General features: G+C 33.0%; 1 protein-coding gene and 1 non-coding gene across 2 annotated transcripts; one reads left to right on the top strand and one right to left on the bottom strand.

The window, feature by feature from the left end:
* Window positions 1-8,492: 8,492 nt before the first annotated feature.
* On the top strand, window positions 8,493-8,564 carry TRNAT-UGU. The gene has a single exon. It is a non-coding gene; the product is annotated as a tRNA-Thr (tRNA).
* Window positions 8,565-13,580: 5,016 nt separating this feature from the next.
* Window positions 13,581-17,618, bottom strand: LOC114178822. The gene is made up of 7 exons (XM_028064933.1): window positions 17,079-17,618; window positions 15,593-15,650; window positions 15,344-15,424; window positions 15,197-15,232; window positions 14,862-15,101; window positions 14,653-14,794; window positions 13,581-14,560 (listed from the first exon to the last, which is right to left on the bottom strand). The coding sequence occupies exons 1-7, from the start codon at window positions 17,288-17,290 to the stop codon at window positions 14,097-14,099; spliced, it is 1,233 nt and encodes a 410-aa protein (XP_027920734.1). The 5' UTR covers window positions 17,291-17,618; the 3' UTR covers window positions 13,581-14,096.
* Between the last annotated feature and the right edge of the window lie 807 nt (window positions 17,619-18,425).

The following is an 18,425-nucleotide window of genomic DNA, read 5'->3' as shown; positions in this document are numbered from 1 at the left end:
TTATCATGAGTTCCAGTTGTTGCACTATCTCTCGCTATTGTCCAATAATTGTTCACTTTTGTAAAGCCTATCTTGTGCAGATTAAGATAAGAGATATTGTTCTATGTGCTAGTAGTCTCTTGCAACTCATCCTCCAAATCAACTTCAAAGTATTATATGAACTTTAAAATTAGCACAACAAAGGGAAAATGAAAATATATGAGTCTTTTTTCCTTCATCATGTGATCATGCAGTACGAAAGTTCAATCCACTTGAATCTTATTTTGGATGCATTATATAAGCACTAAATCTCCCTCATTTAAGCTTGAGTGGTTGCTCCTATGAGGCATCATTATCCATGTGCCTATGAAGGCCAACAACCTTTCTTCCACCTTGGACCTCTAACATGGAATTTTTTTATTTCTCCACCAGGTTTGCGTTGGCAATGAGAGTAGTATTGAACTATGTTGAACTCTTCAATAGCTAGAGTCTCTCCTTTCCTCACTTGAACTCCTCTTTGCTTCAAACCAACCATTGCCTTCCAAACTTCCTTTATGATCTCCATCTCCAACACTTTGACTCGTGATTTCAGGATTCCATTATTGAACTAGTGGTTAGTGAAGAAAATTTTCACCCAATCTAGATAAACGTTGCTAGATAACTCCAAAAACGTTTTCAAATGTTGGTGCTACAACAACTTCTATAGATTTTCAAAGTTTTCAGCCATGAGCCATGAGAGACGAACAATTTTGGGGATGTTGATATGCTTCCTGGTCATTTCAATAAAAAATACTTGGATTTTATCTTCATTTCCTATAAACCAAAACTCCAATGTACCAAAATTTTCCTTTTTTGGAGAACTATGAGTGGGAGGTGCGAAATGTTCCTCCTTTTGTTGAGCACAATGAGATTGACGTCTAAGAATGCTGATTTAGATGGCTAATGGCTATGAATGATGGAGTGCATAAGGGTAATATTTATAGATCCACATATTAATTTTAAAATCAACTAGTTTATTTTGTGCATAATTAATTCTTTAATGCAGCTAATGAAATCAGTGTTAGGAACAAGGCAATAAAGGAAAGAATAAAGGAGAGAAAAATAGACACAGAGAATTTAACGTGGTTCGGCTACAATGTGTATGCCTACGTCCACGACTACACTAGGAAGTATTTGTATTTTTTGGTGTATCTTAAAGCTTTACATAGAGTCTCTTATATAGTAAAATAGAGAACCACATCTCACTATTCTAAGCGATGTGGGACTAAATCAAGCACCATAATTCTAACAATTCTCCCACTTGGGGTTTGATTTACATTACCACCTAGTATAGTGCCTTCATCATCAATTTTCTCGAAGGCCAGTTGAGGCAATGCAAAGCCTCAACTTAGTTGTTGTGACTGTCTTGGTCAACATATCAGCTGGATTCTCTACACCTGGAATCTTCAACAAAATCAAATCTCCATCATTTATCAAGTTTCTGAGAAAATGATACTTCAATTCAATGTGTTTGCATCTGGAGTGAAGAATTGGATTTTTAGCAAGACAAATGGCACTTTGACTGTCACTGAACAATGAAGGTTCATCTTGTCCTTTTCCTAATTCTTTTAGAAGATTCTTCAACCATATCATCTCTTTTGTTGTTTCTGAGATAGCTATATATTCAGCTTCAGTGGTTGAAAGGGAGACTCTTCCTTGAAGTTTGGACTTCCAACTGATAGCTGTGCCACCCAACGTAAAAATATAACTTGTTGTGCTCTTTCTACCATCCAAATCACCTCCCAAATCTGCATCAGAAAACCCCTGTAAAGTGAGATTACTTCTTTTAAAGGACAAATGCATCTTTGAAGTGCCCTTCAAATATCTCAATATCCACTTCACTCCTTCCCAATGCTCCTTTCCAGGATTGGATAGAAACCTGCTCACAACTCCCACTGCATGTGCTATATCAGGTCTGGTGCAAACCATAACATACATCAAGCTCCCTACTGCAGATGCATATGGCACTTTAGACATGTGATTTTCTTCTTCCTCTGTCTGAGAAGATTGCCTTTTTGAGAACTTTAAGTGAGTTCCCAAAGGTGTATTCCTGGTTTTAGCATTTCCAACATTGAACCTGCTAAGCAACTTTTCTATATATTTTTCCTGAGATAAATTTAGAATATCTTTAGATCTATCCCTGGAAATTCTCATACCAAGAATTTGCTTGGCTGGACCAAGATCCTTCATTTCAAAATTTTCTGACAATTGTTTCTTCAACCTGTCAATTTCTGCCATATTAGCACCAGCAATCAACATGTCATCAACATACAAGGCAAGAATGATATAACTATCAACATATTTCTTCACGTAACAACAATGATCTTCTTCACATCTGTGAAATCCTGAGTTTCTCATAAACTCATTAAACTTCTTATACCATTGTCGCGATGCTTGTTTCAACCCATACAAACTTTTATGAAGCTTGCATACAAGATTCTCTTTGCCTTGTACTTCAAAACCTTTTGGTTGTGCCATAAAGATTTCTTCCTCAAGATCTCCATGTAGGAATGCAGTTTTCACATCTAACTGCTCCAGATGAAGATTTTCTGCAGCTACTATACTTAAGATAACTCTGATGGTAGTCATCTTGACAATAGGAGAGAAAATTTCTGTGAAGTCAATTCCTTGTCTCTGTTGGAACCCTTTCACTATGAGTCTGGCCTTATATCGTTTGCTGCCATCTGGTTCTTCTTTTAACCGATAGACCCACCTGTTTTGCAAAACCTTCTTTCCTTCTGGAAGCTTGGTTAAAGACCATGTCTTATTCTTCTGAAGAGACTTTATCTCATCTTCCATTGCTAGCTCCCACTTAATAGATTCACCTCCCTGCATAGCCTCAGCAAAATGCTCTGGCTCACCAGCATCAGTCAACAACAAGTAATGTAATGAAGGGGAGTACCTTTGTGGTGCTACAATTGTTCTGCTAGACCTTCTAGTCGGTAATTCAGGAGTTACTGACTCTACTATCTGTTCAGGTTCTGACCCAAACTCTGACTCGGGCTCTGACTCAGGCTCTACATCTGTATTTTGCCTTCTGTTGGCTACATCACTTTCTGAAATTTCTTCTAATGATACCTGCTCTGGCTTTTTATTTGCATCTGCAAATTCTGCAGTGCTGTCCTTATAGAACATGTTTTCATTAAAAGTAACATTTCTACTTCTGATAATTTTCTTGTTTTGGTCATCCCAAAACCTGTAGCCATACATGTCAGATCCATAGCCAATGAAATAGCATCGCTTTGCCTTAGGGTCCAATTTATCTCTACTATTAGAGTTCAACAAAATATATGAAGCACAACCAAAAACTTTCAGATGTGAAAGGTTTACCTCATTTCCAGACCATACTTTTTCAGGTAACTAATAGCCTAAAGGAACTGATGGTCCTTTGTTTATGAGATAGGCTGTTGTGCTTATTGCATCTGCCCAAAATACCTTGGGTAATCCTGACTGGATTCTCATACATCTTGCTCTCTCATTCAAGGTTCTGTTCATTCTTTCTGTCACACCGTTTTGTTCTGGTGTTCCTGGAACCGTCTTGATCATTCTGATCCCATTCTCTGAACAAAACTCCTTGAATTGATTACTGTCATATTCTCCACCATTATCAGACTTCAAACATTTAATCTTTAAACCTGTTTGAGTCTTAACCTCCTGTTTCCACCTTTTAAACACAGAAAACACATCAGATTTATTTTTAAGAAAATAAACTCATACCTTTCTTGTAGAGTCATCAATGAAGGTTACGTAGTACTGTGAACCTCCAAGAGATTTCACTGGAGCTGGCCCCCAAACATCTGTATGCACTAGTGCTAGTCTTTCAACTTTAGACGACTTACTTGTTTTGGAGAAGCTAACCTTTTTCTGCTTTCCAAAGATACAATGTTCGCAAGGTCCAACGTCAACATGCTTCAAGTTAGGTATTTTACCTTTTGAGACCATGAGCTTCATTCCTTTCTCACTCATATGCCCAAGTCTCTGATGCCACAAAGAGGAACTGTTGCCAACTTCTGCAACTGATATCATATCCTCATCTGCAATCATGTAAAGAGATCCTCGCTTCTTTCCACGAGCAACAACAAGATTACCTTTCATTACTTTCCAGTGTCCATCTCCAAAGGTGGTGTAATGCCCCTCATCATCCAACTGCCCTATAGATATTAAGTTTCTCTTTAAGGCTGGAATATGTCTGACATTCTTCAAAGTCCACACACTTCCATTAGAGGTTCTGATATTGATATCACCTCTTCCTATAATATCAAGAGATTTTCCATCTGCAAGGTAGACCTTCCCAAACTTTCCTGGAACATAGTTAGATAATAGTTCTAAAGAAGGTGTAGTATGGAATGACGCACCTGAGTCCATAATCCATGAATCAATAGAACTATCTAGACTACATAATAGTGCATCTTCAATTTCATCAGTTGCTGCATTTGCTGATTGATCACTATCTTGTCTCTTGTTGTTGTTCTTCCTTGGAGCCCTACATTGATTTGTAAGGTGACCCCTTTTCTGACAATTCCAACAAGTGATATCATTCCGGAATTTTGGTTTTGATTTCTCTCTAGACTTTGATCTGCCTCGGCCTTGATTACGACCTTTCTGGCTACTTCTTCCTCTAGTTTCAGTACTCAATGCTGAACCGGAACTAGAACTGGAAGATTCCCCTGAACTTTTCTTGCGAACATCTTCGCTTAAGATCAAGTCACGGATGTTATCAAGCTTCAACTTACTATTACTTGCAGAATTACTAACTGCAGTAACAGTTGCACTCCAACTTTCCGGAAGAGATGATAATAAAATTAATGCTTTCACCTCATCATCAAATGTTATCTGCACTGATGTCAACTGCGCAATAATTGTATTGAATTCACTAATATGATTAGTAATCGAGTTACCTTCACCTATTTTTAGGTTGACTAGTCTGCGAATCAAATACACTTTATTGGCTGCAGATGGCTTCTCATACATATTTGACAATGCCTTCATCAAATCTACGGTTGTGTTCTCGTTCATGATGTTGAACGCAACATTCTTGGCTAATGTCAATCGAATCACACCGAGTGTCTGCCGATCTAACAAATCCCATTCCGCCTGCTCTATGTCAGTTGGCTTCTGCCCTGTTAAGGGTAGATACAACTTCTTCTGATACAGGTAGTCCTCTATTTGCATCTTCCAGAACCCGAAGTCATTGCCATCAAACTTCTCAATCCTCACCTTCCCTTCTTCCAATGCCATTGCTCTTGCTGCTTTGACGAAAGCTCCTGCTGCTTTTGACCAAAGCTCCTGCGACTTTTGACCAAAGCTCCTGCTGCAGCTTTTGACCAAAGCTCCTGCTGCCTTTGACCAAAGCTCCCACTACTTCTCTAAACTGAGATCCCTAAGAAAAAAATAGAAACCAAATCTTTTCTGATGTGGAAGATCAGACAATGCTGCAACCACAGAGCATACTAAGAAAAATGGCTCTTGATACCAATTGTTAGGAACAAGGCAATAAAGGAAAGAATAAAGGAGAGAAAAATAGACACAGAGAATTTAACGTGGTTCGGCTACAATGTGTAGGCCTACGTCCACGACTACACTAAGAAGTATTTGTATTTTTTGGTGTATCTTAAAGCTTTACATAGAGTCTCTTATATAGTAAAATAGAGAACCACATCTCACTATTCTAAGCGATGTGGGACTAAATCAAGCACCATAATTCTAACAATCAGTGTCATTATTAATGGCCAAAATATCAAAGAATCATCATAAACCTTCACAGTTCCAGGGATTTTGATGAGTGTATCACTCAATTAAAACATGTAAGATGCATGCACATCAAAAAAGTACATAAAATTGCTTTATGGTCAAGGAAGTCAGAAAAAAGCAACAAAAGTGCAGTAACATAATGTGTACCTTGTCACGTGAAAGAGTTTTTGACCAAGTCAACTAATAAAGTTGTGACATACACATATTAGCTCCTTAAACCAAAATTAACACACATAATTATAAAATTAACAAGCTAAAAATGTTTTAGTGCAAAATTTTCATATTCAATATTCTCAATTCAGTTATTAGTTTATTAAACATGTAACGTGCTAAAGGTTTAGTAAAAAAATAAACCAGTGGATTTCTAGTTTTAACAAACTAAATTTCATAGCCACCTTTTAATACATTGTCTCTTATAAAGTGATGCCTTGTTTCAGTGTGATTGGTTTTTGAGTGTTGGATAGGATTCTTAGTCAAACTAATTGCACTTGTATTACCACAGTAAAGAGGTACATTTACAAACTTAAGTCCATACTCCAGAAGTTGATGCTTCAACCAAACATTTTTTGTGCATAAAAATACCTAGCTGCTATGTATTATGCCTTAATTGTGAAGAGTGCTATACAAGCTTGTTTTTTGTTGTTCCATGAGATTAGATTTGAGCCAAGCAGGTGGCAAATTTCAGTTGTGTTTTTCCTATCCAATTTACAACCAACAAAGTTAGAATATGAGAAACCACTCAACATGATTCTTGTGTTACCTAGATACAATAAATCGACGTTGATTGTTCCTTTTATATACTTGAGAATCCTCTTTAATGCCTTATAGTGTGAATCCTTTGGATTATATTGGAATCTTGCACACATACAAACACTAAATTGTATATTAGGTCTTGCGGATAGATAAAGTAAAGAAACAATTAACCCTCTGAATTTAGTTGTATCAATTGATTGCCCAACTTCATCTGAGTCCATGTAGGAATTAGTGACTATTGGAGTCGCAACTTCCTTACAATTCTCCACTTCAAAATTTTTCAACAAATCAAAATAATATTTTGACTGACTTAAAAATGTTTCATGTTCCAGTTATTTAACTTGTATCCCCAAGAAGTAATTCAACTCACCCATCATGGACTTCTCAAATTCACCTTCCATAGTTGAAACAAAATCCTCATACAAAAGAGTTAAAAGCTTATGTCATCAACATACACTTGAACAAGTATCACATCTTTTTCAAGTTTTCTAATGAAGAGTGTTTTATCAAAAACACCTTTAATATACCCTTTTGACAAAAAGAAAATTGTTCAACCTCTATTACTACTGACATAATACTTGTTTTAAGCCATATAATACTTTTTTCAATTTGAAAACATGATCAGGGTAAAAATGATCTTCAAAATTAGGTGGTTGTGATACAAATACTTATTCATTTATGAAACCATTCACAAAAAGAACTTTTAACACCCATTTGGAACAATTTGAAACTACACATGCAAGCATATGCTAATATCAATCTAACAACTTCTAACCTAACAACAGGTGCATATGTTTCATCAAAATCAATTTATTCCTCTTGATTATAGCCTTTTTGTAACTAACCTAACCTTGTTCCTAACTATATTACCATCTTCATCTATTTTATTTCTAAATACCCATTTAGTACCATTCACATTCACATAATCACTTCTAGGAATAAAGATCACACATCATTTCTAGTAAATAGATTAAGTTCATCTTGCATAACAACAATCCAATTACTATCATCCAATGCATCATTAACAATTTTAGGTTCAACTTGTGATACAAATGCAATATGTTCAAAAAAATTATTAAGCTTGATTCTAATAGAAACTCCCCAATCAATTTCACCAATTATATTGTCCTTTGATAATTCTTTAAGAGTTTTCCAATCCTTAGGCAAGCTACCGTGAACATGAGTTTCAGTTGTTGGTTCATTGCTATAGGATGGTTCAATTTCAACTTCAATTTGCCTTTCCTGAATTACATCTTCCTCATCTTAATCAATAAACCCTTGATCTTGCAATTTTGAGTTAGATTCATAAAAAACAACATGAACAAATTCTTCAACAATCTTAACTCTCTTATTATATACCTTATATGCATGACTAATATGTAAATTGACATTGAATCAATTGTAAGCAATTCTCAATCAATTGATTCACTTAATTAAGTGAAATAAACTTATTGATTGTTATTTAAGTCGATTTAATATGTTATTCACACAACTATATGCAAGAGCCATTTAACCTATTGAACACCATTTTAACAGATTAAATAAAGGCAAGACACACATTAAGACTTCTACCCTAAGTCAGATTTATGCATTGGTTTCCAATCTTCATCAATCTTCAAGCTTCAAAACTCTTTTGCCTAACAAGTTAGTCATGGATAAACAACCGAGTATTATTTGAAACAATAATAAATCCTAGCTAAGACAAGGAGTATTCTTTCAAGCAACAACCACTCTTGGCTAAAACACTTGTTTATGAGGAATGTGGTTAAAACATTACATAGTTTTCAAAAATTAAAAATCACTTTTTTGTGGTATATCATTTTTCTGACCCAGTATATTACGATATATCCCTTTTAATTCTCCGTTTTTCATATTTATGGCAACTCCACCCACAAGAGCTCCTTCAACATAAAAATTATTTACATTAATTTATGAATAAATAATTTAATTTTTCAAAATTAAGTAAATAAGCCTTTATAGCTCAGTGGTAGAGTGTTAGTCTTGTAAACTGAAGGTCTGTAGATCGATCCTGCATGAAGGCACTTTTTGAAAAGAATTATTTTATGAAAAATAAATATTAATATCAATATACCTTATATAAAAAGAAAGTTTCAAATATATCAAAAATATTTTCATTATTTAAGTTATAAAATGTTATAATTTCATATAATATAATTTTATACAATGTTATAAGATATATACTTTTATAAATTTGAAATCAAATTTTTTTAAATAATAATATATTTAAATTACAGAAATTTACAATTTTACAAAATTTATATGAACATTTAAATGTTCATGGAGAATAAATATAACATAAAATAGAAGAAGATAAAGAGAAGGAGAGAGAGTGGAAATGAAGAGTTGGCTGAATTTCCCTCCTCCAAAAAAAAAATGTGTTAGAGCTAATGAATCCATTATATCTCCTTATTTAGGACTTGGACTAAGACTTCTTTTTTTCCAATTTTTTTTTATAAAATAATCTTTTTGTTGATGAAATCTTCACCAAAAATTATCTTTATATAATAATGATTTATTCATGATATTATTTGATGTTGTAGAGATTTGAAAAAAATGGAGAAGATTTACTCAGATTTGGAAAGATAGTCGAGTTTCTATCTGTTGATATTTTTGATAGATTTTGTGAATCAAATCCACCTAAATTACTTCTTAAAATATCTCTTACCAACAACACATGAACAAAGTTGTAGTGTAAAATCTTCACAGATTCTTGACGATCAATTTTTTTTAGGCATTCACCAACAATTTTCTTCTTCATTTTCTTCGTTCGTTCATTTCTTACATGATTTTTTGCCCTTTTCTTGCAAATTGTTTCTTAATTTCTTGTAGCTTAGCTAATCCATGAGCTTAAACTTAACTTTAGCTGCACCAAAACACCTCAAAATATCCAAAGAACATATATGCAACTAAAAAATTATTTTAAACATGTTTTTATATCTCAAACTCAATTATTTATCTTAGAATAAATCCTAATTAAAACAATATTTTAAAGCAAAAAAATCAAATAAGAAGATAAGTTTAGAAGTTAACTGAGTAATCGCATTCATCACAATCCCACTCTTATTCTTTTACACTCTAAGGAAAAACAAAGTAGTTTCAAAGCATTATTCTGGGTGAATTTTATTTCATATCAACATTAGATCTAAGGAAAAGAATAATCATGGGAAACAAATAAACTTTCTAAGAATCAAGTAACCATGAACATATGAATGGAAAACTTCTATTTTAGCACATGAGGTTAACCCTTTGAATTACAAGTGAATTAAGTATGAACAAGTCTACCGAAGATAAAATGTCTATTTTCTTACCTATGCTCTCTTAATTGTGTAGGCTTGTGTTTAGGATTTTTGGGGCCAAGGCAAATGTAGGAAAAATTTAGGATTTTTGGTTTCAAATATGGAATGAATAAAGAGGCAAACTTTGTAAAAACAACTATATTTATTTGTTTTTGTTGCACTTTTTGAGAAAACAATTGTTATTCTTTTTCTACATTTTTTCTTTTTCTTCTTTTCTTTTCTGTGAATCCTTTATCCCTTCACCCCACACTTTATTCATCAATCATCTCTTAATATAATCAAATAGTTCCTTCTTCTTTTTAAAGATAAGGAAAAGCATGGTCTTTTTCTTTTAAGGTTTTTCAGTGAGTTTAAAACAAGAAAAAGAAGTCAAAAGCTCAAAGGGGCTACAAGTGAATTAATATTAGGTAGGTTTATTTGGCAAAGTAGCTACAAAATAAGAAACACCTCAGTCATATCAAACTATGCAACTGTACCTAGGTTGCAAAATAAAAAATCAAGCTAAATATTATAGTATAAACAAAACATGAGCAAATCACACTTAGAGAAATTAGGGATCACACATAGTGCCATCCATCACATTTAGGCCAAAAGTTCACAAGGTAAAAAAACTCTTTCACAAAAGATTAAACCAAGCAATGCTCAAATAAATTCAATTAGATATTTTAGAAATAATCCATTCAATCATTAATTAAGGCTTCAGTCTTTTCAAAATTATGCTAATCTTAATCACTATACCAGATCCTAAAAATCAAATGAAAATATGTTTGAAAAAAAAAAGATAAGTTTTCTAGATAAAAACAATGTTGAAAGTATACCAAGTAAACTCCCAAGACAGAGAGGTGAGCCACAAATGGACAAACTTAAGAACTTTGCCTTTCCTTGCCAAAGTTTCCTCAAACTACTTTCACAAATTTTTCAATAGAAATTCCAAAAGAGAAGAATTAAAACAAAACAAAAGCATTCCTAAACTACAATTTGTCCCCCACACTTATTTCACATATTGTTCTCAATGTAAAAATAAACTTATTTTGGAGAGAATACAAAAAAATTATGACATCCCGCTCAATCTGACCACAAGTAAAAATTTATTTTCCTTTAGTTTTATATAGTACAAGTCTCATTGCACTCTTTTATGTTTTTTATAATTTTGGATTTTCTTTATAACTAAGAGGCATATTTTTGAATTTTTTATTAAAAATCTACTACCTAAAACTATGAGTAAAAAAATCAAACTTTTCTCAACATTGCTTTCAAATGAATGTTCATATGCACAAAACGTGTTTTCCTATACAACAATTGTATCATATACTCCTTTAAGGTGTTACTAATCAAACCTATGTCGAATATGTTGCACAAGTTTTTCGCTTTCATTGAACAACATTTGATCCCTTTCATTCAATAATATTTGATCCATAGGGTTGATCTAATACTTTGAATTAGGGAAAAAGTTCAGTCAATAGTTTTTTCATGCTCTTGGATGTCCTACAATACTCGATGCATCATCAGGTGTACTAGGACAATCAACAAGATCATCAATAATTCCTATATTCTCATTTTGTGAGCACAAATCTACACTTGCAAGTGAAAGTGTTTGAACTGTTGTAATTGAGTTGTCTAACTTAGTTGGTTAAACTGCTATATCAAATATTAAAACCATCAATTGAAGAATATTTGCAAAAGGTTCAACAACATCTTTAGAAATATTAATATATTTATCAATAGATATCATTGTGAGCATCATCGATCTTATTATAAACATCCTCAATACGCACAACAAGTACGACATATCTACTTCTACACGAGCATTCGCAAGTGTGTTAGTAGTAGTATCAAGGTCTCTGTTATTTTCATTATACTATAGAATATTACTACCTAGTTGACTAATTTGGATGGCGAGACTTACTAGCCTATCGCCAGACTCTTGTTGTCTCGTCTATAGTTTCTCAATCATTCTTTGCTTGTTATCTTCCAACATTTAATTAAATTGCTTAAAAAGCTTAGCCATGTGATTCATCACATCTTGTATGGATGGCTCAAAGTTTGATTGAACATGTGTCAGGTTAAAATATTGTGAAGGTTGTTCACAAGATTGTGGCAACCGTAGCTACTCAAAATATGGTTTTGAAAACTGCACAAAATATGGTTGTTAAAATTATGTAAATTTTATTTATGATATAAAAGAAATGATCCACAATATGGATAATAAGGTTGCTTTTGTAAAGGCAGATAAAAATTGCACGAGGGATCTTAAAAGTGTTGGCACTATAAAACATAATCTTATTGAAAATTGCATGATTCCTTATTTTGTAATAGGGAATTATTCCCTTATACAAATGAAAAATTATTTTGCATTATGAAAAACTAAAACAAACTAAAATTATTAAAAATAAAATATTGAGTCAACATAGAAAAATATGCACAGGGATAAATTGTTAGTAAAATATGAACAAATTATATTAGTCAAACTAGAATAAGAAATTGTTAAAGTGAAATTCAAATTTAATTTCCCGACAAAGGTGTCAAATTTGATAAGCTGCCATTGGAGCCATCAAATAGTTATTATCACTCTAATGCAATGTTACACTAAGAGTGAATAAACTATAGATAGGGTCAAGCTAACCCAAGACGTCTTCCAACGAATAAGAACTTTACTTAGAAGCACACTTATAAAGGTGTAGAAAGAGGTAAGACAATTTCAAAAGAAATAAAAGTAAATAAAAAGACTTAGACAACGATGATGAAATAGATGATTCTACTAGTTTTTCATAATGAAGTCATTGGTTTTCTACTAATTACATTCAAATATTTTTATTTTAGATTTAAAATCTTTGCATTTAATTAAAGTAACTTCAAAATTATTGACAAAAATAAATTCAATAGCATGAAAGTTTTTAAACTTAACCAAAGTAATTTCTCAATTAAAATTAAAAACCCTTTGACTCATTAATGTTTTTAAACCCTTTCATAAAGTCTTAAAATTCTTTCAAAAATTGTTTATTTTTAAGTTGTGTATTTCTTTAAGTAATGTTTTTTTATGAATACGAGGATTTTTCATGTTCAATTAAATTAATTTTAGTTCGTGTTACATTATTTTCAATCACATATGACTCTTTTATAAATAAATGTTTATATTTAAAATTTTAATTAAAATTTCACATATTACAACTTTTTTAGCTTTGTTATATCTGATAAAAGAATTTCAACATGTACTCTAATTCATTATTTCTTAATATATATATATATATTAAAATAATTAAAGTAATTTTTAGATAAATATCTTTTACTTCATTTAGACAATTTATTTCGACACTATCAATTCTTCAAATTTATTTTATACCCATCATCAATAAAATACTACCAAAGACATTAATAATTAATAATTTATTATATAACACAATCATTTTTAATATCCTTTTCAGTTACATCAATCACATTTAATACAGACTTTGCACTCATTTGTTACTCAAATTCAATCATTTTCTCTCACAATCCAAATAGCCTAACTTTCTGTTTCCCTCCTTTCCCTTTACATCCCCATCCTAATCCAAATAAAGCATTATAAAAGAAAAAATATGAAAAAAAAAAACTTTCTTCACAAATTAATATATATAAAAGAACCTATACAATATTAACTTCTACAATGCATAAACTAAATTTAATCATAAACTCATTTTAAATTTTTTTTTTTCCTTTTACTTTTCTCTCTAAGAAAGCTTTATAGAGAAACTCATTCAAACATACTCGAATTCCTCTACTACCAGCTAATTCAGTAAAATACTCAGTACAGAAGATGAACTTATTCTGCTAGCAAAACAAGTATAATAACATTTCTGCACATTGCTAGACATGTCTAATTTACAAGTTTCTTCCACCCTCTAGCAAGAGACGTTTATTCCCTCAAAAATATATTATGCACATCTACTTACATGCTCTAACTATATATACATAAGTAAATTTTATCTCATTTAATGCAAATACAATTACCTAAGGAGTAGTTACCATAGCCAAGCATCAACAAGTTTGTACCATCAGAAGCTCTCCTTTCTGATACAAAAGGCATGTGTTCATTTCTAACCCCACCATTTTCTCGTAAGTGCCAAGGAATTAAATGTAGAACCATTTCAACCATTACACTTCCAAAGCCAAGCATTGCATCAAAATCTATCATATCTTCCTGTGTGGTCAAGGGAAATTGCTGATGTTTCAAACAAGTTTATCACAAAGTATTTCCTCAGGTCAGATATCAGAACAGTTTCATAATCTGGACCGACCAATGCGCTTGGTGCCTCTTAAAAGTGAATGCCTAGGAGCTGAAGAAAATTTCACATCCCAACCTTCAACATTCTTAGGAACACAAACATCGAAAAGAAATTGGCCAAGGACACTGTGAGCACTGATGCTTGGGAAACTAGGCAGACAAACAGGCTTTTCTTTCTGTTCATCCTGTGGAGTCCCAGATTCTCTATCACTGTAATGCCCTGCTGAACTAGGCAAAAAGAAGTGATCAGTTGGTCCAACTGCAACTCTTCTAAGGCTTTTATTTGAATTGATTGCCACCTTCTGCAGGTCACAGATTAACTCTGATATCTCATCCTGTGTACCATCCAAACCAGTTCTTTCTCTTTCTAGCATCACTTTCTGTGAATATATTGTAACAGCCTTCTCTAATAAATGGTTCACAGCTATTCTATATTGAATTGGATGGTGTTTGTAATGACCTGAAACAAATTAATAACAATAACAATGAAAATGTTTAGGTTAAACTGGTTCAAGTTAGTCACAATGTAGTTGAAATCAGTCTCAGACGAACCAAGGTGAGAGGAGCTGCTGAAATTTACAAGGTTGACATCACCATTGAGGTTGCGTAGTCGTTGGGCAAAATCACAGATATTTTGGTATCTCAAAAGGTCATCATTCTCAGAACATAAAAGGAGAAATGGAGCTCCGAAATTCTAAAGAAAAGAAAATGAATCAGAGTTTAAAATAGTAAAACGGAAAAGGATTCAAGATAGAACTTACAACAGAAGAATATAAAGCCTGCCAATGCTCAGCAGCTTGGGATTCAAATCTAGTTAGGTATAACGCATCCAATCCGGAGGTAACAGATTTTGCTACCCAAGAAACAAGTTTTGATGGTCCAGGCACCTTTGCAATGGAGGGGTGTAATGCAAAGCGGAAGCCAAAATCACTTGTAACATCTATTGGACCAGAATCATAAATTTGTCCAGAGAGACAGTTCCTAAGTAGTTGGTAGTTAGGCTACAACAAATAAATCAATAAATCAACAATCAATCATTTCAGGATCACAATTTAACAAACCACAAACCATAAACCGTCCACAAAAAGTGCATTACCAAGTTGAGTGCAGTTTCACATCTTCCATCAATGAGCTGCATTTATACAGAAAGCTATTACCATGCACATCTCCACTTAAAACGGATACAACTTTAAATTATTATATATTTTCCATATCAAACATAAGATTGGATGCCTAAAATTACCTGAAATACTTTATACAGACAGGCTTTGGAGCCGGCAGAAAAAGAAGCAAATACAACAGGACATGACCTAGTTCTCAGCTCCTGCATAATACAAATGAATTATTTCACTGAGCATCTATGCTATGATACAAAGCAAAGACTACAGACCCCAGAGATTTGTAGCATGGCATTATCTAGAGATTTTGAAATGTCCATAAGAGCATTACTACAAATCTTAGCATGCTATCCAATCCAAATTCTAAAACTAACCTTAATTAGTTCATCAAGAACACAAAATGCCAATGGCATGGCACTTTCATCATGGAAACTGCAAGAGAGGAAATATAAGATATAAAAGTTCTGTCAGTACCACCAACCAATAAATTAAAGAGTATAAATCAAACAAGGTGGTGGTCTGTGACCAACAAAATGTATATACAAAATAGTATGCTACAACAGATCTTTAGGAGGTTACAACTTGAGCATGGAACTTAAGTTTTTGACAGAAGGATTTAAACCCTGTTTAAATAAATTTTTCCAAAAGTACTTAACTTAGAAGAAGAAAATAAAAAGGTAAAATGAATTGCACTTCCCTATTAGGTAAAATCAATTTATGCACTCTGGTTTTTGAAAAGTTAAATTAGAAAACTTCAATAGAAGTTAAGTGCACAAGATGATTTTAGCTTATGGGAGAAGGACAATCATTTTACCTTCTTATTTTTTTATCTGATATGCTTATAGAAAAGTTCATCCAAACAGGGTCTTAGGGTAATACAACACCACGCCACATACAAATGCATTTTATATATTGTCACTAGATATTGAAATCTCATTAATCTAACAGGAAGTAGAACTTCCCTCATCCTTTTCCAATGCTTAAAAACTAATAGAATTTAGAACTTTGTCACAGAACAGTTCTATATTTCCCAATGCCTCAAGAAGGATGCGTAAACGTTCCTAATGACATGCAGATAAATCCTTAGCTGCCTGACACGATCCAACATTAAATTATGGTATGAATTAAGTGACTAAACCGTAATTAAACCACTCTAACCCACCCATATTCTTAAATTCACAAGTCTGTGTAAGCTAGCCAGTAGCCATATATTTCCTCCCACCAGTATTGGGAGTAATCTTTTTACTCCTTCTTACTACCACATGGTCCCCACTGGGATCTGATTGAAGTTGACAAAGCATGCCATATAGTTTCCAACAACCATATATAAACTTCATAAATATTTTCACTCTTTCTTCTTCACCGGTTGGAGACAAATAACTAATGGAAGGTGCAAACCTAATACATTAAACAGCATTCTGCTACTTTCACGTGTAAAGCATCTCCCAAGCCAAACTTCTCCGATTATAATTCCATATGGTTACGCAAACTTGACATGCAACACACAACAACTGTCCTCTCTCTCTCTCTCAATATGACGCATGTTTGCCTCCTCACCAGAAAAATGAAAAAAAGAAAAACAACTATTCTGTCCGAAATGCACAACATAATAAAGTGACACCAGGATTAAGAAATAGTGTTAGAAAGCTCTGATGTTTACAGCAATTCATCCTCATCTAAAACCTAGCCCTCCAATTTTACTAAATTCCTGATCCACTAATTTATCTGATTGATTAAAGCAGTTCTCAGGCAACAAACAAAATGGAGAGAAAAATATAATGGTCTAGAAGCTATACATAAATGAAACCACGACGTTGAAAAACAATAAAGAAAGGAAATTTCAGAAACAGAAAAACTTACGCTGAGAGATAATTTGCAGAACAGACGAGGGAATTCCACCCGAAAAAGGAACACAGATCAACGAATTCTCGTAAGATGGTCTGTGGAACAGAAACCCAAGAGAAGATTACCACGATTCCTCTGAAACCAGTTTCCTCTTTTCTTCCCCAGTAGATGTTACCGCCTCTGACGGCGAAACCACCACCACCACCACCACCCTCAGCTCCACGCATAGCTCGGAGACGACCCAGTAAGCGGACCTAGTAAATTTGAGTTCGGAAATTCGAAAGTTGGCAGCTTTGAAGGCGGCAACAGTGAAGGGTTGTGGTTTTTGTTGAGTGCTGATTCGATTGGTTAACGGGTGGGTGATGGTGTACGATGGCGGATATGGTGGTATGCGTTTGTTGTGGGTAAAATTTGAAGCAGGAATTCACGGTCATGAATGGTTCAATTCGATCTTGGTTGTATTATTCAGTAAGAAATGCCAAATCTGAGAGGCCCACATCATGATGGATAGAGATTTGCTTTCCGCGTCACCATTTTAATTTAACCAACACCCATGGTGTTCTTACGTTGCGTTTCTCCTTTCTGGCGTGTCAAGTTGAAACATGACCCTCTTATGGTAATTTTCTTGTACTTGTATTATAAACATATAAAAACAACCTAAATGCTGCTTGTATAAACAAATAAAGCTTGTGGAGGGACATAATTATTTCTTAAAGAATGGAAAAGATTGTGGGACAAACACTACATATTTTTATCTTTATGTTTTTCACTAAAAAGAAACAGAAAAGGTTGATGGAATCTTGCTTTACATGATTAGATTAAATTAATAAAAACTAAGAATATTAAATATGTTAAATTATAACAATAGAGAAATATAGAATTTATGAAAATTAAGCTAATTTAATTTGAAGTATTAACTTTTTTATTTGATGTAAATCATTTTACGAATTATTTAAGTAAACTGGCGAAATTGTTTTCTATCAGTTATATTTTTATATTGTGTTCTTTTTATTTGCGCTAAATCACATTTAATGTTCATTTTTTAGCATTTCTGCTTTGATCAAAGGATTTTTAAATAGTTCTGTAGAGTAATTTTGAAAGTGAAGTCATAGATTATTGCTTTTGTTCACGTTGAAGCAAATCATTGAGGTACACCCTTTTGCGTGAGCGTTAACAAAATAATAATCATCAATATTATTTATATATAAAATAATAGTTTCCAAATAAATTTTGAACTTTTGCCATGTGAAATTTAACTTAAAATTTTGACAAGACACATTTTTTAGTTAAGTTGAGAGCGACCCATAGACTTTTAGATGAGTATAGTTTTTAATTAGAACTATTTACCCAATTTTCTGTTTA

This window comes from Vigna unguiculata, chromosome 3, assembly GCF_004118075.2.
Source record: "Vigna unguiculata cultivar IT97K-499-35 chromosome 3, ASM411807v1, whole genome shotgun sequence".
Taxonomy (NCBI): domain Eukaryota; kingdom Viridiplantae; phylum Streptophyta; class Magnoliopsida; order Fabales; family Fabaceae; genus Vigna; species Vigna unguiculata.
Note: the sequence above shows the minus strand (reverse complement) of the source record. Positions and strands in the feature narration are given on the sequence as shown.